Here is a 14,266-nt window from a genome sequence, read left to right as displayed (position 1 = left end):
ATGAGAGATATGAAGAGCTAATGATGGCTATGATGGATTCAAAGGTCCCTAAATCCCATCTGTGAACCTGACACTTGTACTTATCATCTGACCTAGGGTCAGATGATAAGTACAATTCACTGATACAAGTCACTGACAGGCCAGGAGACATCTGAAATTATTTATAATATCACAATACCATACTAGTTGTTCTTTTTCATGTGAAAACTATGATACAGCTGACTCATTATTTCTGTTTGCAACAATATGAAATACCATTTATATTTGGAGGAAGTTAATAAGTGACCCCCTGGCTAGCACTGTTTGGCTCTTTAGTGGAAACCACGCTATGTAGGTCTACTCTGAGTCAGCAACAATAAAACTAACGACATGTTACACAAAAAGCAAAAGCACCCAATGATGGTGCATGCATTTTAACAACCTGGCAGTATTTTAAAATACCTTAAACAGAGGATCAATAGAAACCTATCTTCATTATCACTTGTTTATTCTTCTTATTGCAAGATTGTGTGGTTATTTGTTTTTATCAATATAGACACGTCCAGGTCATGTTGCCATGTCACACCCAAATGGCCAGCAGAAATTGCTTTACTGTGTGTGTGTGTGTGTGTGTGTGTGTGTGTGTGTGTGTGTGTGTGCGTGTGACTGGGGTGGGGTGGGGGTGGGGGGAGGGGAGGGGGGGGGGGTAGTGTGCCAGTGGTGGTGGTGGCTAAAGGACGAGTCCTTGAGATAAGGCTCAACCTCCCTCACAGTAAGTCATAATAAAACCTGTGAATCTTGCACATTGACTCTCTCTCTCTCACACACACACATGCACACATACACATATACACACACACACACACACACACACACACTCCACCTCTCTCTCTCTCTCTCTCTCTCTCTCTCTCTCTTTCTCTCTCTCTGTCTCTTGGTCTCGCTCTCTATCTCAAACACACATGCCATTCAGACAGACTTTGATCTTTGGGAACATATTAATTGACAGTACCGCAATTATCCACATTTCACATGTTTTAGGGCAACCCTAAAACCATTAGGGTTTACACATACACATACACATACACACACGTTGACCAGAAAGACTGCAGATTGTTTGGATCAGCATTTCACAAAGGAATCATCAAGGGATCTTACAAGGTAAAGTGAATCATTTCATAGTTGTCTGTAGAACTCTTACTAGTCTTTGAACCTGTTGCCACCAAAGGTATAGGCTTTATTTTTCTTTACCTACAAGAAAAATACATCACCCAGTATATTGGTTTATAGTGTAAGTTTTCACTTTCTGCTGAATGAAGAAGACGGAAGAGGGATTACTGGGCTGCGTTTCCCAAAAGCATCATAAGTCTAAAATGTTGGTAAAGTAGCCTAGAAGTACAGTAGGTAAGGTTTCCCAAACTCTTAACTAACGATGCGATATCGAATTTAGAATTTAGTAAAGGTATGAAACTTTGATCAAGATATCAAATTACACTCGTAGGGGCACCACCTTCATAGATGAAGGAAAAACAGACCTTTACTTGGCTATACTAATCAGTCATCAATCTGAAGATCATGAGATCTTTTCAGTTCAGGGATTACTTTTCTCTGCAGAGAAGGAAATACAGAACAACCAACTTTATAGTGAATGAATATATTTATTAACTCCCTAACTAACTACTAGACAAACAAACAAACCATGTAATACATGAAACGGGGGAAATGTGTGACAAATGGACAGATGATAAACCAGAATAAAACACTAAACTATAGGTTGAATAATGAAATGAGAATGAAATAAAAATAAATTGAGAATGAAATGAAAATAAAATGAGAAGGAAAGGAATATTGGAATGACAATGAAATGAGAATTAGGGATAATTATTGGCAACAGTAAATAGTGTTATGTCAATTTAGAAACGAGGCGGGTCGCTCTAAGGGATCAATCAGACTATACTAACTTTCCTGATTGGATTAAGTGATAATTTTAGTAAAGCTTTTGCATCAACTCAGCAGAAAAACATGGAAAATGTTTCAGCCTACTTGTCTGGTCCATCAGGAGGTTTCGACCGTGTAAACTGGTTTCCCGAAGATCAGCGAGTCTGGTAAACTCGGCGATAGTCGGGTCGCCTGGCAACGGCAAACGATGGAGTTGGAGCAGGTCTTTTGAAAAAGATGCTCTTTCAGGTGGCTGTCCTTGCAACTGGCTTTCCGCTGTCGACCGGACTCCAGGCAGGATGGAATAGGAGGCTTCAGCAGGCTGATCGGTGGTCAGCTGAGAGAGTTGACTGGAGCTTCTGGCTTCTCTAACTTTTACTAGCCTAATTAACGGATTAATAGCTAGTTCTTAAAATAACTTTAAAATAACGAATAACAGTCTTCGCGGTTCTGGTGATGATAAAAGCGAGGCTCAACTTCGGCTTGTAAAAAGGCAGGATCACATTAGTGACAAAGAGTAGCTACAAGGCAGCGAGACTGAAGTCTTGCTTGTGAAGTGGTTGGGGAAAGAATCCTCAGAGCATGTGCATAGGATCAAATCTGTCCACATCAAGCACCCAGCATCTGGGCTGAAAATGACATGGGAACGTCTAGAACAATGCTATGGGACACCCGAAGCTATCGAAAGGGCTCTTTTTGCAAGATTGGAGAACTTTCCAAAAATAGCCAACAGAGACCCACAGAAGCTTTGTGACCTAGCAGACTTACTACTAGAGATCATATCCTATCTGGATACAGCCAGAGGTATCCATCCTATCATCGAAAAACTTCCGTACAACCTCCAGGACAAATGGACATCCTATGGCTCAAGATTTAAAGAAGAGTATCGTGTAGCATTCCCCCCATTTGCTGTCTTCTCTAAGTTCATCCACGATGAAGCTAAAGCTCAAAACGACCCGAGTTTCATCCTTCCTTCGTCCAGTAACACTCCTTCCAGGAGAGAGCGTCCCGCTGAAGGTTATGGTCATATGATACAGCGGGTGTCAGTTCACAAGACTCAGGTATCTCCTCCAGGCCAGGAAGACAAATCTACGAAACCAACCGCTGACCTACTTAAGACTGTCCCATCCACAAAAAGTCACACCCCCTCAACAAATGTAGAGGCTTCAGAGAAAAACCTCTTGAGGAACGGAGTATATTAAGGAGAACGCGATTTGTTTCCACTGTTGTGCATCCACAACCCACATAGCTAAAAACTGCAGGACAGCTGTCACATGTACAGAGTGCGGGAGTGACAGGCACATTGCAGCTCTACATCCAGGCCCTGCACCCCGGAACCTGATGCCACCTCCACCCAATGCAGAGCATGGCGGGGAGGAGGATGGAACCAAGGAAGAAGTCACACCAAGGTGCACAGAAGTATGTGGTGAGGGAATGAGCTCTCACGCCTGCTCGAAGATATGTTTGGTTAATGTGTACCCCAACGGTCATCGCGAGGCGACAAAGAAGATGTACACTATTCTCGATGAGCAAAGTAACCGGTCTCTCGCGAGACCAGAATTCTTTGACATCTTTGATGACAACAGCGTCCCATCTCCATACACATTAAAAACATGTGCAGGCATCACCGAGACAGCTGGAAGAAGAGCATGCGGCTATATGATTGAGTCAATGGACCAGAAAATCAACCTGCCACTGCCCCACCGCTCACTGGTTGAATATGATAAGATCCCTGACAACAGGTTAGAAATACCTACCTCTAATGCAGCTTCTCATCATAGACACCTCAAGGTCATCTCAAGTGAGATCCCTCCTTTGGACCCTGAAGCAAACATCCTCTTACTGCTGGGTAGAGATATTCTCCGCATCCACAAGGTTCGCAAGCAGATTAACGGCCCACATAATGCTCTGTTCGCCCAGAAATTGGATCTAGGCTGGGTAGTCATAGGGGATGTATGTCTTGGTACAGCCCACAAGCCTTCTGCTGTGAACACCTTGAAGACATGCATTCTAGAGAGTGGCTGTCCGAGCTATCTCACCCCATGTGAAAGTCATGTCCAGGTAAAAGAAAACTTCGAAATGACAGTTCATCAAACACTTCCAAAGGTGCAACCCATCTCACTCAGCACAACTAAGAATCCTGCAGGAGAAGATGTAGGTCAGTCAATCTTTCTCTGCACTAAGAACGACAATAAGCTCGCCCCATCTATTGATGAACAGAAGTTCATACAGATAATGGACAGAGAGGTTTGCAAAGACAGCGCAAACAGTTGGGTTGCCCCACTGCCCTTCTGTTCTCCAAGGAGACGGCTTCCAAATAACAGGGGATATGCTTACAAACGTCTTACAGCTCTCTGCCACACTCTTGAGAAAAAACCTGAAATGAAGGAGCACTACTTGGATTTCATACAGAAGATGTTGGACAACGACCATGCAGAGTTGGGCCCATCATTGCAGGATGGAGAGGAGTGCTGGTATCTCCCATAGTTTATCATCCCAGAAAGCCTGGCAAGATCCGTATAGTCTTTGACTCCAGTGCTCGTTACGACGGAGTCTCTCTAAATGATGTCCTTCTCACCGGACCAGATTTTAATAATAGTCTTCTAGGGGTCCTAGTGAGATTCAGAAAGGAGCTGGTTGCTGTCACAGGGGACATTGAACACATGTTCCACTGCTTTGTAGTCAAAGAGGAACACAGAGACTACTTACGGTTCTTGTGGTTCCGAAACAACAACATGAACAGTGACATTGTGGATTACCGTATGAAAGTCCATGTCTTCGGAAACACTCCTTCTCCAGCCGTCGCGATATATGGTCTAAGGAGGGCTGCAAGAGAGGAAGAGGACAGCTATGGGAGTGATGTGAGGAGATTTGTAGAGGAGGATTTCTATGTAGATGATGCGTTAAAGTCCTTTGCCACAGAGGAAGAGGCAATCAGTGTTCTCCAACAAGCTCGAGAAATACTCGCACTGTCCAATCTTCGGCTACATAAAATAGCCTCAAATAGAACAGCCGTGATGAATGCTTTCCCCTCTGATGATCTTGCCAGAGACGTTCAAGACCTAGATCTGTCGAAAGATGAGATACCCTTGCAGCGCAGCTTAGGGATTTGTTGGAACCTGGTCTCTGACAGGTTTACATTCAGAGTTCAAGACAACGACAAGCCATTCACACACAGAGGTGTGCTCTCTGTAGTAAACAGCCTTTTTGATCCTCTAGGATTCGTCGCACCCGTCACAATACAGGGCAAGTCCCTACTCAGCTGTCATCACAAGTAGGAGAATGGGACTCACCCCTTCCTGATGACAAGAAAGCAGAGTGGATGAAATGGAGAGAGTCACTTCAACATCTGCAGGAGCTGCAGATCCCCCGATGTTACTCCTCTTTCTCCCCTGCCAGCGCCAAGTCTAAAGAACTGTGTGTGTTTGCTGACGCCTCAGCCAAGGCAATCTCAGCCGTTGCATGCTTGAAGATCACCAACCGAAACAACCAGAGTGATGCTGGGTTTGTCTTTGGAAAATCGAAATTGTCTTTGGAAAATCGAAATAGTAGTCTCGAAGGGAGACTATTATTCCTCGCCTCGAACTCTGTGCTGCTGTCCTTGCAGTGGAAATCGCAGAGTTTGTAGTCAGTGAGATGCATCTGAAGATCCAACGAATCCAACAAATCAGACAGTCAACGTCTCCAGACCAATGGAAATATGTTTCATCTGAGCAAAACCCAGCGGACCATGGGTCAAGGTCGGTGCCAGCCGCACACCTCGCAAACACAACCTGGTTATCGGGGCCACCCTTCTTATCAAAGCCCCTCACTCTTCCCTCAGCACCTGAGGTGTCGTTTGACCTTATTGAACCTGCGTCGGACGCCCAGTGGTGTCTGTGCACATCACTCAGGCTTTCAAAGGTCAACTGGGAGTAAAGCGCTTTGAGTTTTTTAAGTTTAAATTCTCTTATCAGAGCAGTAGCATGTCTATCACACATTGCCCATTCCTTTGCCCATTCAACTGAAGAGAACAGAAGAGCTGTAAGGGGTGGCATCTATGTAAGAAGGGCTCTACTGTAGAGGAGCAGGAAAAGGCAAGGAGACTTGTGATCAAAAGTGTCCAGCATGAAGCTTATTCCGAGGAGATAAAGGCAGAAAACTGAATCCAATCATTGACAGCGATGGACTCCTCCGTGTAGGAGGGCGTATATACCAATCTCAGCTGGTCCTAAGTGAGATAAACCCCCTTATCATTTCAGGCTATCACTACTTTGCAACTCTGATCATAAGACACCACCATGAGATGGTAAAGCACCAAGGTAGACACTTCACAGAGGGTGCCATCCGGGCCAATGGATTATGGCTGGTAGGAGGAAAGAGATGCATTCAGAGCACAATCTTTAAATGTGTCACCTGCAGAAAGCTTCGGGGCAAGATCGAACAGCAGCAGATGTCAGATCTACCAGCTGAAAGGCTGCGCACAGCACCACCTTTCAGTTACGTCGGCCTCGACGTCTTTGGACCCTGGGAAGTTTCTGCACGGCGCACTCGGGGAGGTCACGTAAACAGCAAGAGATGGGCGGTGCTGTTTACATGTATGTGTGTAAGAGCAGTGCATATTGAGGTTGTTGAATCTTTGAGTACCTCCAGCTTCATCAATGCACTTCGGAGGTTCTTCTCTCTCCGCGGCGCTCCAAAGCAGATCAGGTCAGATCGAGGTACTAATTTCGTTGGTGCCTGCAAAGAATTGAAGATGGATGAACCACACACAGACCTGAACAAGTATCTTCAAGAGCAGAGATGCAGTTGGGTATTCAACCCACCCCACTCATCCCATATGGGTGGGGCGTGGGAACGCCTGATCGGTGTTGCACGCCGCATATTGGACTCCATGTTCTTGCAAATGATATCCCCTCAACTTACCCATGAAGTCTTCACCACTCTAATGGCCGAGGTATGCGCTATTATAAACGCCAGACCCCTCATACCTGTGTCGTCAGATCCTGAGTCTCCACTCATACTCAAACGAATGGCCTATGGCGGTGGTAATAAAGGCTTTCCCTAGTACGGATCAACTTACAAGGAAGGTGGAAGTCAGACATTCAACAGGGAACACCCAAGGTTTTCTCCAGGCCTATTACAGAACTTATTCTCCTCCTATCCCCAGCAGACTCGAATGTAGTAGTCTAGTACCTAATGAAGTGGTGTAGTGTCTTTAAAGACACCAGGCGGGGAGTGTCATGGCCTCTGTATGCCATGTCCTAAGAAATACATTAATCTATTTCATATTCTTCAGTCTAACACTGCCACCTAGTGACACAGAGTGAAAATGCTTGACACAGACGACGACATAGGAGAGACGTCTCTATTCAGCACTGAACATGGAAGAGGATAATCAAACTGAAGAGAACACACAAGTAGTAGGAGCCTTTATTCATGGACATTTTTGTATTGATTTCACAGTCAAGTTATGTCTCTCAGTAAACTCAACGACAACGCAACCCCTCGGTCTCAAGAGTCTTTCTGGGCATATTTGATTGTTTAGCTAGCTGGATAAACTGCTTTAACCATGGAGAGGGAGGCCAGCATACCTGTAAACCAACACTTATGGATTGCATAAAACCATTAAATGAAACATGATTAGACAATAAAACTTTCACTGTTCAAACTTTTCTGTGAACTGAGTTGTTTTAGCAGAACAGCCCAGATAGCCTACATACTTAATAATCTTAACATTTAAATCACAAATACATAGTAACTTTGGTGGTTGATATAGGGAAACAATGAAATAGCACATAATTATCGATGTGGGGGCCAAGAATGGGTAAATATAATCAGACCTTAGGTAGCAGTGTGGTCCCAGGGGAATAACTGGGTCCAACTATTGGGAGGATAATTAAAACACTTAAGCATATGATTAACCAATTTAGTATATAATTCACACTATTCTAAAAACTCATTGGAGACATTAGGAAATACCAAGTAGAGAAGAGGACTAAACCAAGAAGGAAAAGAATTTATGGATTTACGACTTTTATGGCTCTATCCAGAAAGGTGGGGTTTTCCTACAGAACTAAAAAGAGAAGGGAGAAAGCAATTCCTGGTCCTTTTGGTAACATGATACAAAATGTATTTAATTATCTAATGTGACTAATTCACATCAATTCAATAGAACTCAGTCTTCTGGTCCAGATAAAAAGAAATCTTATTTTAATTTGTGTGAGGGAGATCCTGGTCTGCAGTCTGATGTGGCTTGTATATAAAACTTCAGAAGAGTTGTCTGATTGGTGGAGGAGATCCCAGCGTCAAGGTGACACTTTTGTAGCTTTAAAGGTGAAGGGTCATTTTTGTTCCTGGGAAAGAATGTTACCCAAGGGTCCATTTTGAGCTGTGGAGACCTGGTTCTGCTACAACTAAATGACTGTGAACTGAGGAAGAAAACAGTGTGTGTGTGTGTGCGTGTGCGTGTGCGTGTGCGTGTGCGTGTGCGTGTGCGTGTGCGTGTGCGTGTGTGTGTGTGTGTGTGTGTGTGTGTGTGCATGCGTGTGCATAGCTTATTTGTATCTGTGTCTTCCTTGCAGTAATTACAGCAGTGGTCCTCAACCTTTGTCATATAGAAGTCAGTATCATCATTCAACAAGATGAAAAAGAACTGTCAGAGAAAGAAAATGCATGTGTTTACTATGAAGGGAAACCCCATGGTCATAAGATGATTTTATACATTTTAATAAAGTTATTGTATATTTTAATTTCACATAGATTTTTCCCCTCATCTTTCCTGTCCATTTGTTGTCAAATAATCCTGAAATGCTCCTTAAAATAATCCCTTAAAACATAAAATAAGAATTTCCCCTCTGTGCTCCCTCAGGCAGAGCTATGTGGGGAGTCGTGGTCTTGCTGCTTGCCCTGTCCAGTGGCGCCCTGTCTCTGGACAAACTCAACATGTGTATGGATGCCAAACACCACAAAGTAGATCCTGGCCCCGAGGGACAACTTTACCTGCAGGTAGTGAATAAAAACACCCTTGGAGATTGTCCTATCAAAGATTGGGTTGGAACCCAATGGTGAGGTGCCGGGACATTAAAATGGGTCCATACATAAGGAAGGCCGAATGAAATACTGCAAGATTGGCGTAGCATAAAAGCAGTGACTTTTTTCTATTATTAGCCTACTTCAGCATTAGCCTGCAAAATGAGTTTTGGCTCACAAAAGAAATTCAATTGAAAATGGGGTGCATGTCTTATTTGAATAGTGGTTTTAAAACCATGTCCCTGGAGCCCCATGGGCCCACAGAACTATTGTAATAACATATTTATGTTATGCATTGCCTGTCTGTCTGTCTGTCTGTCTCTCTGCCCCCACCCCCCATTTCCTTCTTTCTCCCAGTGTGCTCCATGGCGTGACAATGCATGTTGCACAGCCAACACCACAGCAGAAGCCCACAATGATAACTCATACCTCTACAACTTCAACTGGAACCACTGTGGCGCCATGAGCCCCCAGTGCAAGAAGCACTTCATCCAGGACACTTGCTTCTATGAGTGCTCGCCGCACTTGGGACCCTGGATACAAAAGGTGTGTGCTGTGCATATACTGTATGTGCGCTCTCTCTCACTCAGTCTCTCCCCTCTCTCTCTATGTATGTGCGCATGTGTGTACTCATATCACTAGATGGCAGCATAGGATACAAGTTGCAAATAGAAACAACTTGTCAGAATTACTAAATCCATAAATATGTTGCTGTAAAGAACATCGTTGTTATGCTGTTCTGAATTTCAGTAATCAACAATCACCAGCTAATTACTTTTTATAAACATAGACTCTGTAATCTGCCCCTATTTCATTTTTGGAGGCCCTTTGTAACTCATCTAATAGAGCATTGCATTACTACTGCCAGAAATAAGGGTTGTCCACTCAAAATATAGTATATATCCTCACATTACTTAGATCCAGTAAACAACACACATTATATATACAGTATATTCTGATGGGGAAATTGATGCCCATCCGTACTGTGCATTTAACAGTAAAACAATTGGCTCAGTTTCCTCATGGAGATCAGGCACACAATGAAACACAATGACCCCGCTTCCCCACAAGGATCACTGACCTTTTGCCTCATACAAACCACTCAACTGTGTGTGTAGGTGGACCAGAGCTGGAGAAAGGAGCGCATCTTGAATGTGCCTCTGTGTAAGGAGGACTGCCACAGCTGGTGGGAGGACTGCAAGCATGACTACACCTGCAAGAACGACTGGCACTATGGATGGGACTGGAGCACAGGTGAGTTGAGACACACACAGGCTGACACCTCACGCCCTGAGGTACATGAGCTTTCAAACAAACTGCAGGGGTGAATTCCAGCTGGGGATCCTGTCGAGAACACCGTGCAGAGAAAGATGGCCACTTATAGGTTACAGATATGTGTGCATTCAAGTACGACATGATTCAAAACACTGCCATTTGTGCACTCAATGACAGGAGTTGATACCTGTGCTTTCTTCCGTAAAATATACCAATGAAGGGAGCTGAACATAAAGGTAATCTCCACCAGTCTGTATGCAGGAACAAATTCCTCAAATATGTACTAGAGATGGTTCTGATTCTCACTCTTTCTCTTCACTGCTGCCTCTTGTTCAGGTCCTAAAAAATGTCACTGGTTCTGTTTTGTGTTCTGTGTGTGTTCTCAACAAAAACATACTCATGAGAGTGAAGAGAATTAAGATTATCACTAATAATTGGAATTGAGCGTGCCTGTCTGTCTGTCTGCCTGTCTGCCTGCCTGTCTGTCAGCCTGTCTGCATGTCTGTCTGCATGTCTGCCTGCCTGTCTGCCTGCCTGTCTGTCTGTCTGTCTGTCTGTCTGTCTGTCAGCCTGTCTGCCTGCCTGTCTGCCTGTCTGTCTGTCTGTCTGTCTGTCTGTCTGCCTGTCTGCCTGTCTGTCTGTCTGTCTGTCTGTCTGTCTGTCTGTCTGTCAGCCTGTCTGCCTGCCTGTCTGCCTGCCTGTCTGCATGTCTGTCTGCATGTCTGTCTGCCTGTCTGCCTGCCTGCCTGTCTGTCTGTCTGCCTGCCTGTCTGCCTGCCTGTCTGCATGTCTGTCTGTCTGCCTGCCTGTCTGCATGTCTGTCTGTCTGTCTGCCTGTCTGTCTGTCTGCCTGTCTGTCTGCCTGCCTGCCTGCCTGTCTGTCTGTCTGCCTGTCTGCCTGTCTGTCTGTCTGTCTGTCTGTCTGTCTGTCTGCCTGCCTGTCTGTCTGTCTGTCTGTCTGTCTGTCTGCCTGTCTGTCTGTCTGTCTGCCTGCCTGTCTGCCTGCCTGTCTGCATGTCTGTCTGTCTGTCTGCCTGCCTGCCTGTCTGCATGTCTGTCTGTCTGTCTGCCTGCCTGTCTGCCCGTCTGTCTGTCTGTCTGTCTGTCTGTCTGTCTGTCTGCCTGTCTGTCTGTCTGTCTGTCTGCCTGTCTGCATGTCTGTCTGTCTGTCTGTCTGCCTGTCTGTCTGTCTGTCTGTCTGCCTGTCTGCATGTCTGTCTGTCTGTCTGCCTGCCTGTCTGTCTGTCTGTCTGTCTGTCTGCCTGTCTGTCTGTCTGTCTGCCTGTCTGCATGTCTGTCTGTCTGTCTGTCTGTCTGCCTGTCTGCATGTCTGTCTGTTTGTCTGCCTGCCTGTCTGTCTGCCTGTCTGTCTGTCTGTCTGTCTGCCTGTCTGCATGTCTGCCTGCCTGTCTGCCTGCCTGTCTGTCTGTCTGTCTGTCTGTCTGTCTGCCTGTCTGCATGTCTGTCTGTCTGTCTGTCTGTCTGTCTATCTGTCTGCCTGTCTGCATGTCTGTCTGTCTGCCTGTCTGCCCGTCTGCCTGTCTGCATGTCTGTCTGTCTGTCTGTCTGCCTGTCTGCCTGTCTGTCTGTCTGTCTGTCTGTCTGTCTGCCTGTCTGTCTGTCTGTCTGTCTGTCTGTCTGTCTGTCTGCCTGTCTGCCTGTCTGCCTGTCTGTCTGTCTGTCTGCCTGCCTGTCTGCCCGTCTGTCCGTCTGTCTGTCTGTCTGTCTGCCTGCCTGTCTGCCCGTCTGTCCGTCTGTCTGTCTGTCTGTCTGCCTGTCTGTCTGTCTGTCTGTCTGCCTGCCTGTCTGCCTGTCTGCCTGTCTGTCTGTCTGTCCGTCTGCCTGTCTGCCTGTCTGCCTGCCTGTCTGTCTGTCTGTCTGTCTGTCTGTCTGCCTGCCTGTCTGTCTGTCTGTCTGTCTGCCTGTCTGCATGTCTGTCTGTCTGTCTGCCTGCCTGTCTGCCCGTCTGTCTGTCTGCCTGTCTGTAACCATCCCCCTCTCACTCCACACCCGTCTCTCTCTCTCTCTCTCTCTCTCTCTCCATCAGGCAGTAACAGATGCCCTGAGGGCAGCAAGTGCAGGAAGTGGACTGACGTTTACCCCACACCCAAGTCCATGTGTGAAGAGATCTGGTCCAAGTCGTACCTTTACACCACCCTGTCCAACAGCTCAGGCCGCTGCATGCAGATGTGGTTCACCGGGCCAAACCCCAACAAGAAGGTGGCTGAGTACTACCTGAACAGCGCCCGGCAACAGCAAAGCTTTGCCTTGACGACGCTACTCCTGCTGGCGGTCACATCCTTCTCTGTAATGATGTTCTGAATAAAACCATCGCAGTCGGCTGTCACTGTCTCGCATCTCTGTCTGTGTCTGCCATTGTAGTGATTTGGCATTTCTGTATCTTAGTATCCTGATGATATGATGGCTAAAGACACTCTCTGTCTATGTGATTTCATGTTCATAAGGTTTCTCAGAACATTAAGATTTGATTTCAGGTCAGGCCTCCTCAGACACTTTCTTTTTTTTTTTAACCTACAGGCCCAGTCTAGATATTTGGTCATGTCATATGGCCATTTGAACGTCTCCATGATGTAGTTGCATTGGGGTTGCCTATATCATCAACTTGACCTGTACAATCTGGTAGTCGTGGCGGAGTAGGAGTTACCAACAAAATTGACACTTTAATATGTGTGAATAGGACCCCTCTGCTGTGTGTCCTGGTGTGTAGACCCCCAAAAGTAAATGTGTATAGTGCGTTCATTCATCATTTCTCAAAAGTATGCAAAAAATGAGTAGATCTTATTTTATCACTTAGGGATTTTAACATCAATGTTTGTTGCCTGTCCTGTGGTTTTGCATCTGATTTTCTGAATCTTTGTCTTTTCATTTAGTTCAGTATGTTAAGAGACTTAATATTGTCATTTGGATTAAACCCAATTAATGTTGCAAAGAAATGTATGTAACTGACCGTAAGGCTATTGTTTTTAATGTCATGTTGCCTTACTCTTATCCCAGCCTCTTTGCACGTATCCGCTCTCACATCTTTAAATCTGCTTCTGCTAGCAAATTCTCAGGGGCATTTTTGAGAGACTCTTCCAACACTTCTCCAGTGCCTCTGCTAAACACCAAGGAGATTGTTGAGCATTTTTACAGCACCTGCTTAAGTATTCTATGCCATGTCTAGATGAAAACACTCAGGCCATCAAGTCAAGAGACAACATGGAAAAGCCAAATGCAAATGGGAGGCTGATAAACTGCAAGTGTCCTACTATATTATGAAGGACTTAATACCAAAATATAAAAGAAATTACAGCTGCAAGAGTGATGCATTTCTCTAACCTTATTTCAAAGAATTGAAGAATTCAGTTTGGTCAGTGTGAGCAGATCTTTCTCTGATACAAATGTCTAGAAAGCAACTATCCATTGTAGATCATCTTTTTATTTCTGTATCTAAGCAAGAACAAACAGCTGTTAAAACAAGTCTTTTCCAGAAACGTTCGTGAATACAGGATCTGATTTCTAAAGCTCTGGAAAACTGATTATATTTCTGATGAATGGAGCCTTTTTTTCCTCACTTGACCACAGGGGGTGGGTAATAGTTTATCTGTCTTTACACTCTTTCAGCTCCGTCCCTCTCTGTTTTTGTCGTTCCTTCTTTTTTCCTTCTTCTTTTCTCATCCTCTCTCATGTTTCTCATTTTGTATCTTCCCCTGCACCAATCCTTAACATCTCTTCAGCCTCTGAGCCCAGCCAACCATCAAAACCTATCAGTGTCTATCAGACAGCCGCAGTGTGCTTTCCATGGGAAACCGTCCATCTACTGTGACTAAATGGGATCAAATTCAACTCCTGCTATGCTGTCACATTTCTCTATCTTCTCTTTTCTCTTTGTTTTCTCTGCACAATCTGACATCCCTATAAACTACTGACCAATGATGGACAGTCCACTCTCCTTTTGGAAACAAAAGGAGAGTATTGCAACCCTTACAGTTGCAATAGAATCAGTAAAACATATGAAAAACTAGTTACAAAAACAAAAAGTAGTCATATAGCTACAATAACA

General features: G+C 44.9%; 1 protein-coding gene across 1 annotated transcript; it reads left to right on the top strand.

Moving 5' to 3' along the window:
• Positions 1-848: 848 nt before the first annotated feature.
• On the top strand, positions 849-12,550 carry folr (folate receptor). The gene is made up of 5 exons (XM_071925721.2): positions 849-1,140; positions 8,768-8,904; positions 9,286-9,474; positions 10,047-10,182; positions 12,251-12,550. The coding sequence occupies exons 2-5, from the start codon at positions 8,776-8,778 to the stop codon at positions 12,523-12,525; spliced, it is 729 nt and encodes a 242-aa protein (XP_071781822.1). The 5' UTR covers positions 849-1,140; positions 8,768-8,775; the 3' UTR covers positions 12,526-12,550.
• The last annotated feature ends 1,716 nt before the right edge of the window (positions 12,551-14,266 follow it).

Source organism: Centroberyx gerrardi, chromosome 6, assembly GCF_048128805.1.
Source record: "Centroberyx gerrardi isolate f3 chromosome 6, fCenGer3.hap1.cur.20231027, whole genome shotgun sequence".
Lineage (NCBI taxonomy): Eukaryota > Metazoa > Chordata > Actinopteri > Beryciformes > Berycidae > Centroberyx > Centroberyx gerrardi.
This window is presented reverse-complemented; position numbering and strand designations above follow the sequence as displayed.

What these genes read in the sequence shown, in the direction of transcription:
- folr (XM_071925721.2), top strand. Translation starts at nt 8,776, where the DNA reads ATGTGGGGAGTCGTGGTCTTGCTGCTTGCCCTGTCCAGTGGCGCCCTG. An exon ending in TGGGACCCTGGATACAAAAG is followed by an intron (nt 9,475 to 10,046) that starts GTGTGTGCTGTG and finishes CTGTGTGTGTAG; the next exon opens with GTGGACCAGAGCTGGAGAAA. An exon ending in TGGATGGGACTGGAGCACAG is followed by an intron (nt 10,183 to 12,250) that starts GTGAGTTGAGAC and finishes TCTCTCCATCAG; the next exon opens with GCAGTAACAGATGCCCTGAG.